This window comes from Dipodomys ordii, unplaced genomic scaffold, assembly GCF_000151885.1.
Source record: "Dipodomys ordii isolate 6190 unplaced genomic scaffold, Dord_2.0 Scaffold29, whole genome shotgun sequence".
NCBI lineage: Eukaryota > Metazoa > Chordata > Mammalia > Rodentia > Heteromyidae > Dipodomys > Dipodomys ordii.
In genome coordinates, this window is record NW_012267245.1 from 3,232,102 (window position 1) to 3,242,961 (window position 10,860).

General features: G+C 56.5%; 1 protein-coding gene and 1 long non-coding RNA gene across 4 annotated transcripts in view; one reads left to right on the forward strand and one right to left on the reverse strand.

Annotated features, from left to right (window-relative positions):
- The window catches only part of Nsd1 (nuclear receptor binding SET domain protein 1), a 104,569-nt gene extending 98,834 nt beyond the window's left edge, over positions 1-5,735 (forward strand). For 2 of the 3 annotated variants that reach the window (XM_013016078.1, XM_013016077.1), the window contains 2 exons: positions 710-914; positions 3,510-5,735. In XM_013016078.1, the coding sequence (XP_012871532.1) occupies positions 710-914; positions 3,510-5,122 (1,818 nt within the window). In that variant the 3' untranslated portion in view covers positions 5,123-5,735. The remainder of the gene's footprint in view (positions 1-709; positions 915-3,509) is intronic. The other variant, XM_013016079.1, reaches the window with a different exon arrangement.
- Positions 5,736-10,408: 4,673 nt separating this feature from the next.
- Positions 10,409-10,860, reverse strand: LOC105985532. The gene is made up of 3 exons (XR_001175063.1): positions 10,771-10,860; positions 10,506-10,684; positions 10,409-10,469 (listed from the first exon to the last, which is right to left on the reverse strand). It is a non-coding gene; the product is annotated as an uncharacterized LOC105985532 (long non-coding RNA).

Consider the following 10,860-nt stretch of genomic DNA (forward strand, 5'->3'; position numbering starts at 1 on the left):
AGCCAATAACATCTGGGTTTGATAGTCCATACCTGTCATCCCAGCCTTAGGAGAAACAAACAGAATCACAGTTCAGGTCAAGCAGACCATAGTTGAGATCCTATTCAAAAAATTAAGGGTAGGGGGGCATGGCCAAGTGGTAGAGCACCTGCCTTAGCAACCATAAGATTTTAAGGGGTGGTGGCTAAATTTTTCTTATAGTTAGCAGTGTCCACTTTCTGTATCCTCAGGGTGTTTGTAGAGTGCCAGAGTGGAAGTTGAGAAATGGGACATATCTATTGCCAATTAGTAAGACGCTGACCTGTCAACAATAGGAGGAAACTTTTTTTGGTTGGGTTTTTTTTTGGGGGGAGGGGGAGTGTAATTTAATTTCTAAACAATAAGAGAAGTGCTGGGGAATGGTGGGAATGAGGGAACTTTATTCATTGTTGGTGGTCCTGCGAATGTCCAGGCTAAGATGCATATGTGGTAAGCGCATGGCGCTTGGTAACCACCGAGCTATATATCCTCAGCAGAAATAGTCATTAATGCTACCGTGTACGACGTACCAGGTACCTTTCCTACATTTCCTCTTCATGTCTGTAACAGTCTGTGAGGACTGTCTTTTTCCCAGAGGAGGAAGTGAGACTCAGAAAGCATAGTTAACCTGGTCACGATGCGACAACAAAGGTGTTGATAGAATGTTGACTGCTCCATATCTGACCTCTAGAATCAACCCATTGCCACTGAAGAAAAGTCAAAGCGATTCAAGAAGAAGCAGCAGGGGAAGCGCCGGAGCCAGGGCGAAGTCACAAAGGAGCGAGAGGACGAGTGCTTCAGCTGCGGGGACGCCGGGCAGCTCGTCTCCTGCAAGAAGCCAGGCTGCCCGAAAGTGTACCATGCAGACTGCCTCAACCTCACCAAGAGACCCGCAGGTTGGTGCCAGCCCATGCCGCATGCTCCTGTCCTCTGCCTGATCCTCAGCTGCTGCCGACACTACAAAAGAAGGCCATTGGGTCTGCACACGCAGGGCTAGTGATGTGACCTGTCACTCTGGACCTGAATGACAGCAGTGCCTTAGAAATGAGGGAACAGAAACTTAATATACTTAAGTTAAATTCCAGTCCATAAAGGTGGGCTTTCCTAATAGACATGAGGAAACTTGAGTCAAAATTGATGACCTGGCTGGGTCATCTCAGGAGGCTGAGATGTAAGGCCCATGGTTTGAAGCCAGTCAGAGCAAGAAAGTCTGTGGGGCTTGTACTCTGGGCCTGAGCGCTGTCCCTCAGCTCTTCAGCTCAAGGCTCGCGCTCTACCACTTGAGCCACAGCGCCACTTGCGGCTTTTTTCTTTTTGCTTATGTGGTGCTGAGGAATCGAACCCAGGGCCTGATGCATGCAAGGCAAGTGCTCTACCACTGAGCCACCTTCCCAGCCCCTGTGAGACTTTTTCTTTCCCTTTGGTTTTTTTTTTTTTTTTTTTTTGGTCGTGGTGCTTGAACTCGGCCTGGTTGCTGACCCTCAGCTCTTCAGCTCAAGGCGAGTGCTCTACCACTTGAGCCACAGCGCCACTTCTGGTTTTCTGAGTGGTTTGTTGGAGATAAAGAGTCTCCTGCCTGGGATGGCTTTGAATTGAGATCCTCAGATCTCAGCCTCCTGAGTAGCTAGGATTAGAGGCATGAGCCTCTGGCACCCAGCCATCTGCAAGACATTTTATCACCAATTAACCTCAGAAAAAGTCAGAAGTGGGAGCTATGTGCTAAGTAGTAGAGCACTTAGGCTTGAGCAGCGGAGCTCAGGGATAGTGCATAGGCCCAATATTTAAGCCCTAGGAGCTGGGGGTGGGGGAGGGGAGGTTGATGATGTGCTTTGTCACAGAGATGAAGGGGCTGGACTGCAGCCGTGACTCAGGGCCTAAGCCTACTGAGTCCTGTTGCCTTTCTAAAAATGGAAGATAGAGGGATAGCGAAGCTGTTGGGTTGTTGTGATCAGTGAGAAATGACTGCCCTCCTGGGCTCCTGAGAGGCCCAGCTGGGAGCCATTCTAGACTTGGCTGAGGCCTGCTTCCCACAAAGTATGCTTTAAGGGGGCAGGAGACGTGCGGTGGCCTGTTTCTTCAGTGTGTATTTGCCAGCATAATGAAGGGAGAGAAACTGAGGTTGCATGCAGGCCCCCTATATGTAACATTTCCATGTTCGTGCTGGGGTGTGGAAACGGGGAGTTGTTTCAGGATCAGGCCTGTCACCGGCATAGGTATAGGGACCAGTCTTGCCCAGGGTGCCACGCCGAGGTGCGCCAGGGTCTTGGGATAAGAATTTTCTGTCTGTGTCCGCAGTGGAGGCTCAGGTTTGGGGGGCTGGGTGGAAGTGATGCACGCAATAGGTTTGCTTTGGGTCTTTTTCCACCGATTCTCTCCAGACCACATAGATGGAAGAGTACTGGTCTCAAGACTTAAGCCTGAGCAGATTGCACATGGTTCCATTTTTGCAACCACCTATCTGTGCCCTGTTCCTGTTCATATCAAGATGAGCAGGAGTGTAGACAGCTGGGCTGTTCCTATGACAGTTGATTATTTAAAAGCTGTCTAGAGCTGGGCACTGTGGAACAAGCCACTAATCCCTGCTGTCCTGGGAAGCAGGAGGATCACAGGTAGAGGCCACCCTGGACTACATGGCATAAGGCCCTCTGTAGACGCTCAACGACAACAACAAGAAATAGTCAAAGGTTTCTAGAGCGTACGTAATATGGAAAAATAACAAAGTATTATCTGCACACGTCATGTAACAGGAACTTTGGAGTTCGGCTTTATTTCTTTTTTCCTTCTCAGTGTAAATTGTCACAGAGAAACAGACTTCCTTCTGTGTGTATTTCATTGATACTCATCTTGCTGGACTTTGAATGCTGCTCTGATTTTTGTTGTTGTTGTTGTTAAGTGTTGTAAGGCTTGAATTCAGGGCCTGCGCACTGTCCTGAGTTCTCCTGCTCAAGGCGAGTACTCTATACTTGGTGCTCGGTTGGAGATAATTTCACAGAGAGCCAGACGCTGATGGCTCATAGCTATTCAGGAGGCCGAGATCTGAGGATCACAGTTCCCAACCAGCCTGGGCAAAAAGCCCCCACGAGACTCTCACCTCCAATGAACTACTCAAAAACCGGAAGTGGTACTGTGGCTCACGTGATAGAACGCTAGCCTCAGAGTACAAAGAGGCTCAGAGACAGCACCCAGACCTTCAGTGCAAGCCCCATAACTGACCAAAACAAGAATCTCACAGACCTTCCTGCCTGGGCTGGTTTGGAACCACAGATCCTCCGACCTCAGCCTCCTGAGTAGCTAGGATGACAGGCGTGGGCCACCAGCGGCCAGCTTGTGCTTTGTTTTAGCTGTTGTTTGCTTGGGTAAGAGGGAGCTGAGGTTCTAGGGAAGCAGTATGAAAACTAAAGGTGACAACTGGAAGGCGGCCAACTTGCCAGCCTCCGGGACCCAGCCGTGGCCCGGATCACGCTGATCCTGTGTTCGCCCTGTGTTACCAGGAAAGTGGGAGTGTCCTTGGCACCAGTGTGACGTGTGCGGGAAGGAAGCCGCCTCCTTCTGCGAGATGTGCCCCAGCTCCTTCTGCAAGCAGCATCGGGAAGGGATGCTCTTCATCTCCAAGCTGGACGGCCGTCTGTCCTGCACGGAGCATGACCCCTGTGGGCCCAACCCTCTGGAACCGGGGGAGATCCGTGAGTATGTGCCTCCTTCAGTGCCGCTGTCTCCGAGCAGTCGTTTGGCAGAGCAGTCATCAGAGATGGCCGCTCAGGGGTCCAAGATGTCAGACAAGTCATCTGCTGGCACCAACCAGATGCTGCCGCCCTCCAAAAAGGCCTCGGCAGGGACTTGTCAGAGGCCGCTTCTCCCGGAGAGAGCTCTGGAGAGAACTGGCTCGGGCTCCCAGCTCTTAGATAGGGTCCGAGAACTTGCTGGTACAGGGACCAAATCCCAACCCTTGTTATCCAACCAGAGGCCACCAGACCGGCCACCGGCCACGGAAGGACCAAGACCTCCGCTCTCCGATAAGCCCTCCCCAGTGACCAGCCCGAGCCCCTCCCCCGCAGCCAGGCCCCAGCCCCTGGAAAGACCTGTGCGCAAGACCGAGCCGAAGCTGGAGAAATCTATAGGTGCTGCCAGCCCCAGGCCTCCGTCCCTGGAGAAAACCCCAGCCCCGGGGGGCCTGAGGCTCCCCCCGCCCGACAGGCTGCTGGTCACCAACAATCCCAAGCCCCAGAACCCTGACAAATCCCACGCCTCCCTGTCCCAGAGACTTCCGCCCCCTGAGAAAGTGCTGTCCGCGGTCGTTCAGAGCCTGGTAGCCAAGGAAAAGGCCCTGAGGCCTGTGGACCAGAACACGCAGGCCAAAAACAGAGCTGCTCTGGTGATGGATCTCATAGACCTGACGCCGCGCCAGAAGGAGCGGGCCACCCCTCCTCAGGAGGCCCCCCCGCACGCCGACGACAAGGTGCCCGTGCTGGAGTCCAGCTTGTGGCCTGCCAGCAAGGGCCTGGCCCATGTGTCCCGCGCGGGGGAGAAGAGCAGCGTGGCAGGCCCCCTCCTGCAGCCCCCCGGGAAACCGGCCGCACTGTCGGAGCACCCCTGGCAAGCCGTCAAGTCCTTCACCCAGGCCAGGCTCCTGTCCCAGGCTCCTGCCAAGGCCTTTTTATACGAGCCAGCCACGCAGGCCTCTGCACGAGTCCCCGCCGCCAACGAGCACGGCCCGGGGCCTCTCGGCCAAGCTTCCGGCCTGGTGAAGCAGGTGAAGCAGATGGCCAGAGGCCAGCAGCTCCCCGGACTTCCTGCCAGGAACGGGCAGTCGTTCAGATCCCTCGGGAAAGCCCCGACTTCCCTCCCCGCCGAAGAGAAGAAAGTGGCCAGCACCGAGCAGAGTCCCTGGGGCCTGGGCAAAGCGTCCACAGGGGCAGGCCTCTGGCCCATCGTGGCCGGACAGACACTGGCGCAGTCGTGCTGGTCTACTGGGGGTGCGCAGACATTGGCACAGACTTGCTGGTCCCTTGGAAGAGGGCAAGACCCCAAAGCAGAAAAAAGCCCACTTCCCGCTCTCAACCAGGCCCCTTGCAGTCACAAGCGAGCGGACGGCGAGCAGAAGTGATGCCCGTAAGTGCCAGCGCCCCGCGCCAGTGCCCGTGCCGCTCGGGAAAGGGAATCTCCATTTTTTTATTTTCTCTTTTTCCCTCTTGAAAAGCAGACCTCCTCCTCCCCCCCCCTCCCCACTGTTAACCCTTTCTTACCTCCCAGCTCTCAGAACTCTGGTGACAGGAGCCAGCGTGGGCTTGTGCGAGTGTGAACCGTGTGTGGAAATCAGTGGGCCCCGGCCAGAGACACACGCTTGTCTCTCTGCCCCAGCTTTGCCGTGGTCAACTTAAAAATAAAAAGTCCACTGTGGAGTCGAGCATGGAATTCACTTCCGCTGGTCAACCTGGCGAGGGCAGAGGCTCTCAAAGCCTTCTCCCGGCCCGCCAGAGCCCGTGGAGGGCGGCCAGTGGACCCTCGGGAGGAGCTGACACTCGCCCGTTCACACGGGGGGGCAGTGTCCCGATCATTCATGTGTCCCGGGCCGGGGCCGGTCACTGATGGAAATTACGCAGCTCCTCGGGCCCGTGCCCCGGAGCTTCGCCTGCCCGCCGTGTTTCCCGGGCTGTCGCTAGATCCTCTGCAGTAGGAAACAGCGGGCAGTAGTGAGGGGCGTGTTTTTATTTGCAGGGGGAGGCGGGGGGGGGGGGCGGGACAGAAGTCTGTTGAGCCAGTATTGCCTGGTTGTCGTGTGCATGGGTGTGTGCGCGCTCCTGTAGCCGGAAGCGCTCTGTGTGCCTCTCTGCCCCTGTGTGCTCTCGCAGTCTGGAAATGGGTCCTAGGCCGACCCGGGCTCTAAGAAGGTGGTTTCCAGCAGTGGACAGGGTCAAGGGCAAGCTTCCCTTCCTTCTCCACCGATTCTTCTCTTGTTCCATGAACCCACCCCCTCCCCGATTCCTTCAAACACTCAGGTGCTTTCAGATCTCAGCCTCGGGCAGTGAGCACAGGGAGTGTGTGGCAAGCTAGACGCTCCAGCGTCAGGAAAAGTGCCAGCTTTAGATGGGAAAAAAAAAAAATCTCTCCTCGCCTCGTCTTCCGCCCTCCTCACTGAGAGAAGGGGCGAGTCAGGCCCTGCTGAGCTCTCGGGAGAGGTCCCGCTGCCACCTTAGCCTAAGCAAGGCCAGCCAGAGCCCTTCCCCGAGAATGGAGCGGTGTGGCGGCCGGAGCAATGTCCAGTCTCAGAGACGACTCCTCATAACTGCTGATTATCTGTTACTGCTGCCCTGAGCTGGGCCCAAGGGCTGGGAAATCTGTTGGTGCTAGCCTGCCCTACCATTTCCCCAGCTCACTGACTGCCAACAGAAAAAAAGCTGTGTGGCTAGCTGTCTCCTGCACCCCGCCCTCCGTCCCTGGACCGAATGTGTTTACCTCTCTCTTGCCAACCAGCCAGCAGCTTTACCCAACAGGCCATCTCCTGGCCCAGACATCTCCTGACTCTTCTGTCTTGGTTATGGCTTCTGCTTCCTCAACCAGATTCTCTCTCTCCCGTTTCCTCCTCCTCCTCCTCCATGCCTACCGAGGTTAGTCCCATCGCTTCCGAGGAGAAGAAACAATAGTTGTTACAGAAGCATTTGCGCTTTATATAAAAACTGAATCGAACCTGCTTTTACTTCCCAAAGTCTGTCTCTGGGGTTGAGACACTTGAGCTCAGGCAGGGCTGGCCCAGGTTTCGGGGCCAGTCCCCGCACTTCACGAGACCTCGGGGTCTCCTCCGTGAGCTCCCCCTGCCTGCTTCCCCCTTTTATCTTCTCTCCTCCCACATTGGCAGAGAGGAAAAAGCTCTTCGTTCAAAAGGAAGAGCAAGCATAAAGCATCTTATTTTGTTTTTAAAGATTTTAAACCACAAGAAAGATATTTTTAAAGAAATTCATCCAGAACATTAAAGTTCATTATATTAAGTATTTATCATGTGTGAGAATAATAAGTATATAACTGCAGCTAGTAGCCCCTTTCCTAATCGCGTAGGTCGTGTGAGTAGGTTTGCCTGGTGCCAGTCCTGTGCCCTTTGCTCTGTCATCTGTAGTTGTGATCGGAAAACGATACCTGCACTGCTCCGTCAGAATCCTTCACTGTCGTGTGTTTGATTACCGTAGCTCTTTGTCTCATGAAATAAACTGTGAATTCTTTTGGTGGGGGGGGGTGCAGGCTATATAAAATTTTTAACGGAGAAGTTTGATCCTGAACTAGCTTCTCCACGGTAGGATTTGGTTAGGTGATTGGCTTTGACAGCTATCTAGAAATTTCTCACAGACAAGAGGGAGTGAGGGATGGGGGCTGAGATGGGCCACTCGGTGGTTTTGTTTTGGTTCTTCGCATTCTGCAACATTCATGGAGGCTTCACTCCAGATCTGCTTGTGAGCACAACTTCTGCGCTGTGTACGCTATCGTAGCGGGGTGGGGGGTAGTTCTTCTAAACAGCCAAGCTTCTGTTCAGGGACACCGAGAGACTCCTAGATTCCCGAACGGAAAGATGAGGTTCGAGCTGCCGAAGACACTGAATGCACCATCGCGTCACACGAGATCATGGCCAGAGTCACAGTGCAATTGGGAGCAGAGCGCCAACGGCTGGAAAACGACGTGCGTGTGAAGGTGGGGAGAGGGCGATCCTGCAGCCCCTCTCAGACTTGGGAAGCCTGTGTGCGCCAAGGCCCTTCCTTCCAGAGCTGTGAGCGGGCAGTTCCAAAAGAAAAGTCTTCTACAAACTTCTAGTGCTGTGTGGCTGCTGGGGAATGGGGACAGTGTGAAGCCAGCTCCCCGGAGGTCACTTCTAGTGGCAAGCCAAAGCTGAAGCGTGCCCCACAGCCCCCCATCCGTGCCGCGTCCACTGCGGAAATCTGCAAAGACCCATCCGTCCCTCCCGCCCGAGCCAGCCCGTGCTAGCCGAAGATGGCCGCCGTGCTTTCAGACATCTGCTCGCCTCTCACTTCGCTCAGTGCGGATGACCCTGCAATCACCGTGTCTGATCCTCCGAACCACACCCCCATCTTCAGCATTGGTAGAATTCTGTCACCTCCTCCACGCCACACTACGGCCAGAGAAGGAAGGAAGCGAGCCTTCCGGGCCAGGCCTGCTCAGCTCACTGGCGCTGGACTCCCCGGCTGAATTCTGCGGTTGTTGCCTAGTGGATCCAAAGTGCCGGAGGAGGCCTGACCCGGCGCTTCCCCGTGCAGAGCGGCCAGGAGAGCCGCAGGCCCGTGCCCGCCCCGCCCTCCCGTAGTGACTTTTCTTGGGATGGTGTCACTCTCTCGTGGGGGGGTGGGGATGACTTCCCCCCAAGGCCCCAGCAGACGAAGAGCTGCACCCTGTGTCAGGTTCTCTGTTAGACATTCCGGGTGGTCAGCCCCGGCCAGCAGCTCCCGGCCCCCCCTGAGGCTGCTGTGGTGGAAATGCAATCCCAATAGAGTAGATAATCGCTTCCTACACAAACAGTAATGATGGTGCTAACTTCACGTATAAATAAGCACTGCCAAGTGTCGAGGGACTTGGTGACTTAAGAGTCCTGGCTTTCTGTTCGGGAGGAAAGGTTTGATTTTGTTCATGTAGGAGGGTTTCTTGCGAAGAGGGGCAGGGACAAGGCAGGGCCCAGGCCTGTCGCGGCCCCGCACAGTCCAGGGGTGGGTGGGAGGATGGGCAGGGGGGGGCAACCGCTTTTATCAGGGATCACCTTGCCCCCCAACCCCCCCTCCACCTTCCACAGGCGGAGGCCCCTCCATGACGTCACGGGAGCACCCCTGCCGCTCCTGCAGATTGCGGGGGGGTGGGGAGACTTCAGGAAGTGGACAGAGTTTATTTTAGTTAGAAACCCACCACTTCAGAAATGTTTCCTTACCAACGCGAGTGAAAGTTATCTGTGGTCTTCTCCCCAGCGCCGCCTTCCCTGGACTTTGAGAGCATCGGCCGTGCAGGCCGGGGCTAGGCCTGGCTGGGAGTGGAGAAGCAGCGCTCGGGCACTAGGGCTCCAGGGTGAGCAGAGCCGCTGGCGTCCTGGCTGAGGTGCTGCTTGGTGTGTGTGCGTGCATGCGTGCGTGCGTGCGTGCGGAAGGCGGTGGGTGCAGCAAGCAGGAGCTCGTGCAAGAGCAGCATTCTAGGTCTTGGCAAAGCAAGCAAACTGAGAAGAGATCTATATATTTTTAAGAAAGGGGGACAGGGGCGGGAGGCTCAACCAAGATCCATCACAATTTTCCACCCCTGTCCTTACAGATCATCAGCTGGATATGGAACTCCTAGTGAAAAAGAGGGGAGCCCTGTGCTAGGAGTCCCCATAAACATGTACTGTAATTCTTTGTATATAGAAAAAAAATACTGTAAAGTAAAGTTTAACTTTACTCTTCTGCCCGGTGCCCTGTGGTGTTTTGTGGGGGGCCCAGGCCCGGGCACTGCTTTGGGTGGAGCAGTTGTGGCACCAGCGGAACGGAGTGCTGCTAGCCGGCTGGTCACCAGGGGCCCGAGTCCCGCGGGGGCCACACACCTGGCCCCGGGGCAGGGCGGGGTGGTGGTGAAGAAGGAAGGGCTTTTGAGGAATTTGGTTCTTAAGGAAGTGAAACCAAGAAGTAAGAAGTGAAAGCAAAGCACTTGACAAGCCTAAGGCAAGGTGTGTGATCCAGGCCAGCCTTGAACGGCTGTGGAGTGCAGGCCGCTCTCCAACCACAGTCCTCTGGCCTGGCCTCCCCAGTGCTGGGGGTGAATGCCAGGGCCGCCGCCAGGCCTGCACCCCGGCTGGCCACACCTCACAGGAGCAGGGCTGCGATGCACCTGCACCTCCTCGTGCTGGGCGGCCTGGAAGCTCCCTCCTGCGGCTACCGCCGGGGCGCCTTACACACAGGACATTTTTGCTTAACTCCTTGCGAAAGCATTTGCCCCCTGCAATATTCACTTGGAGCATCCGTGATTCTGAGCAGGGTTTTATTTAGAGTGAGCAGCTCAGGCTGGAGGGTTTCTGTTGGTTTTTCTTTTTTTCCGTCGGCGGTGAGCGCCTCCAGCCTGACTTGGAATCTGCCGCGGACCTGCTTCGGGACCCATCACAGAACCCCTGGGGAGCTCCCAGCCCAGCTCCGGGCCCTGGGCCTGGGCCGTGCTGCCCGGACCCCAGGTCGTAGGCCCAGCGGCTGTCCTTGTCATCTCTGGGGGGGTCCCCCTCCCCAAAGCACCTGGAAGGAGGGGGGGCGCTGCCCTTGCCCAGGCGCTCACCCACAAAAAAAGAGCTGGAGATGGGGTGGAGATGGGGGGCCAGGGGACCCCGAGGCCAGGGGACATGGCTCTCAATGCAAGGGCGGCCGGCCCGCCGCGGCGAGGGGCTGCGGGTGAGTCACAGTGCACTGATTTTATTTACAGATCAGAAGCCACTTAAATAGTCTGTGGACGCAGAGCTGCGGGGCGAGGCCCGGATCGGCCTGGGCCTGGGCCTGGGCCCCGGGCAGCCCGGGCCGCCCGCCCCGGGCCAGCGCCGCCGGGGAGACCCGGGGTGGCCCCGCAGGGCGCGCGCCCTCACTCCCCAGGCCGCGCACCGGGTGGCTGACTCAGTGGTGGCAGCAGCTGTAGAAGTAGGGGTTCGCCTTCTGCGCCAGATCCACGCCCTTGTCCTCTGTCAAAGAGAGGGGGGGAGCTGAGCCACGGTGGGGGGCGCAGGAGCCGAGAACCAGAACCGGGGGGCGGGGGGGGGGAGCGCACCTGTCATCACCTGGAAGCCGGCCACGCTGACGTAATCCTCCGCCACTTTCTGGAAGAGCTCGTCTGGCAGGGAGAGACTCAGGTTGAGGG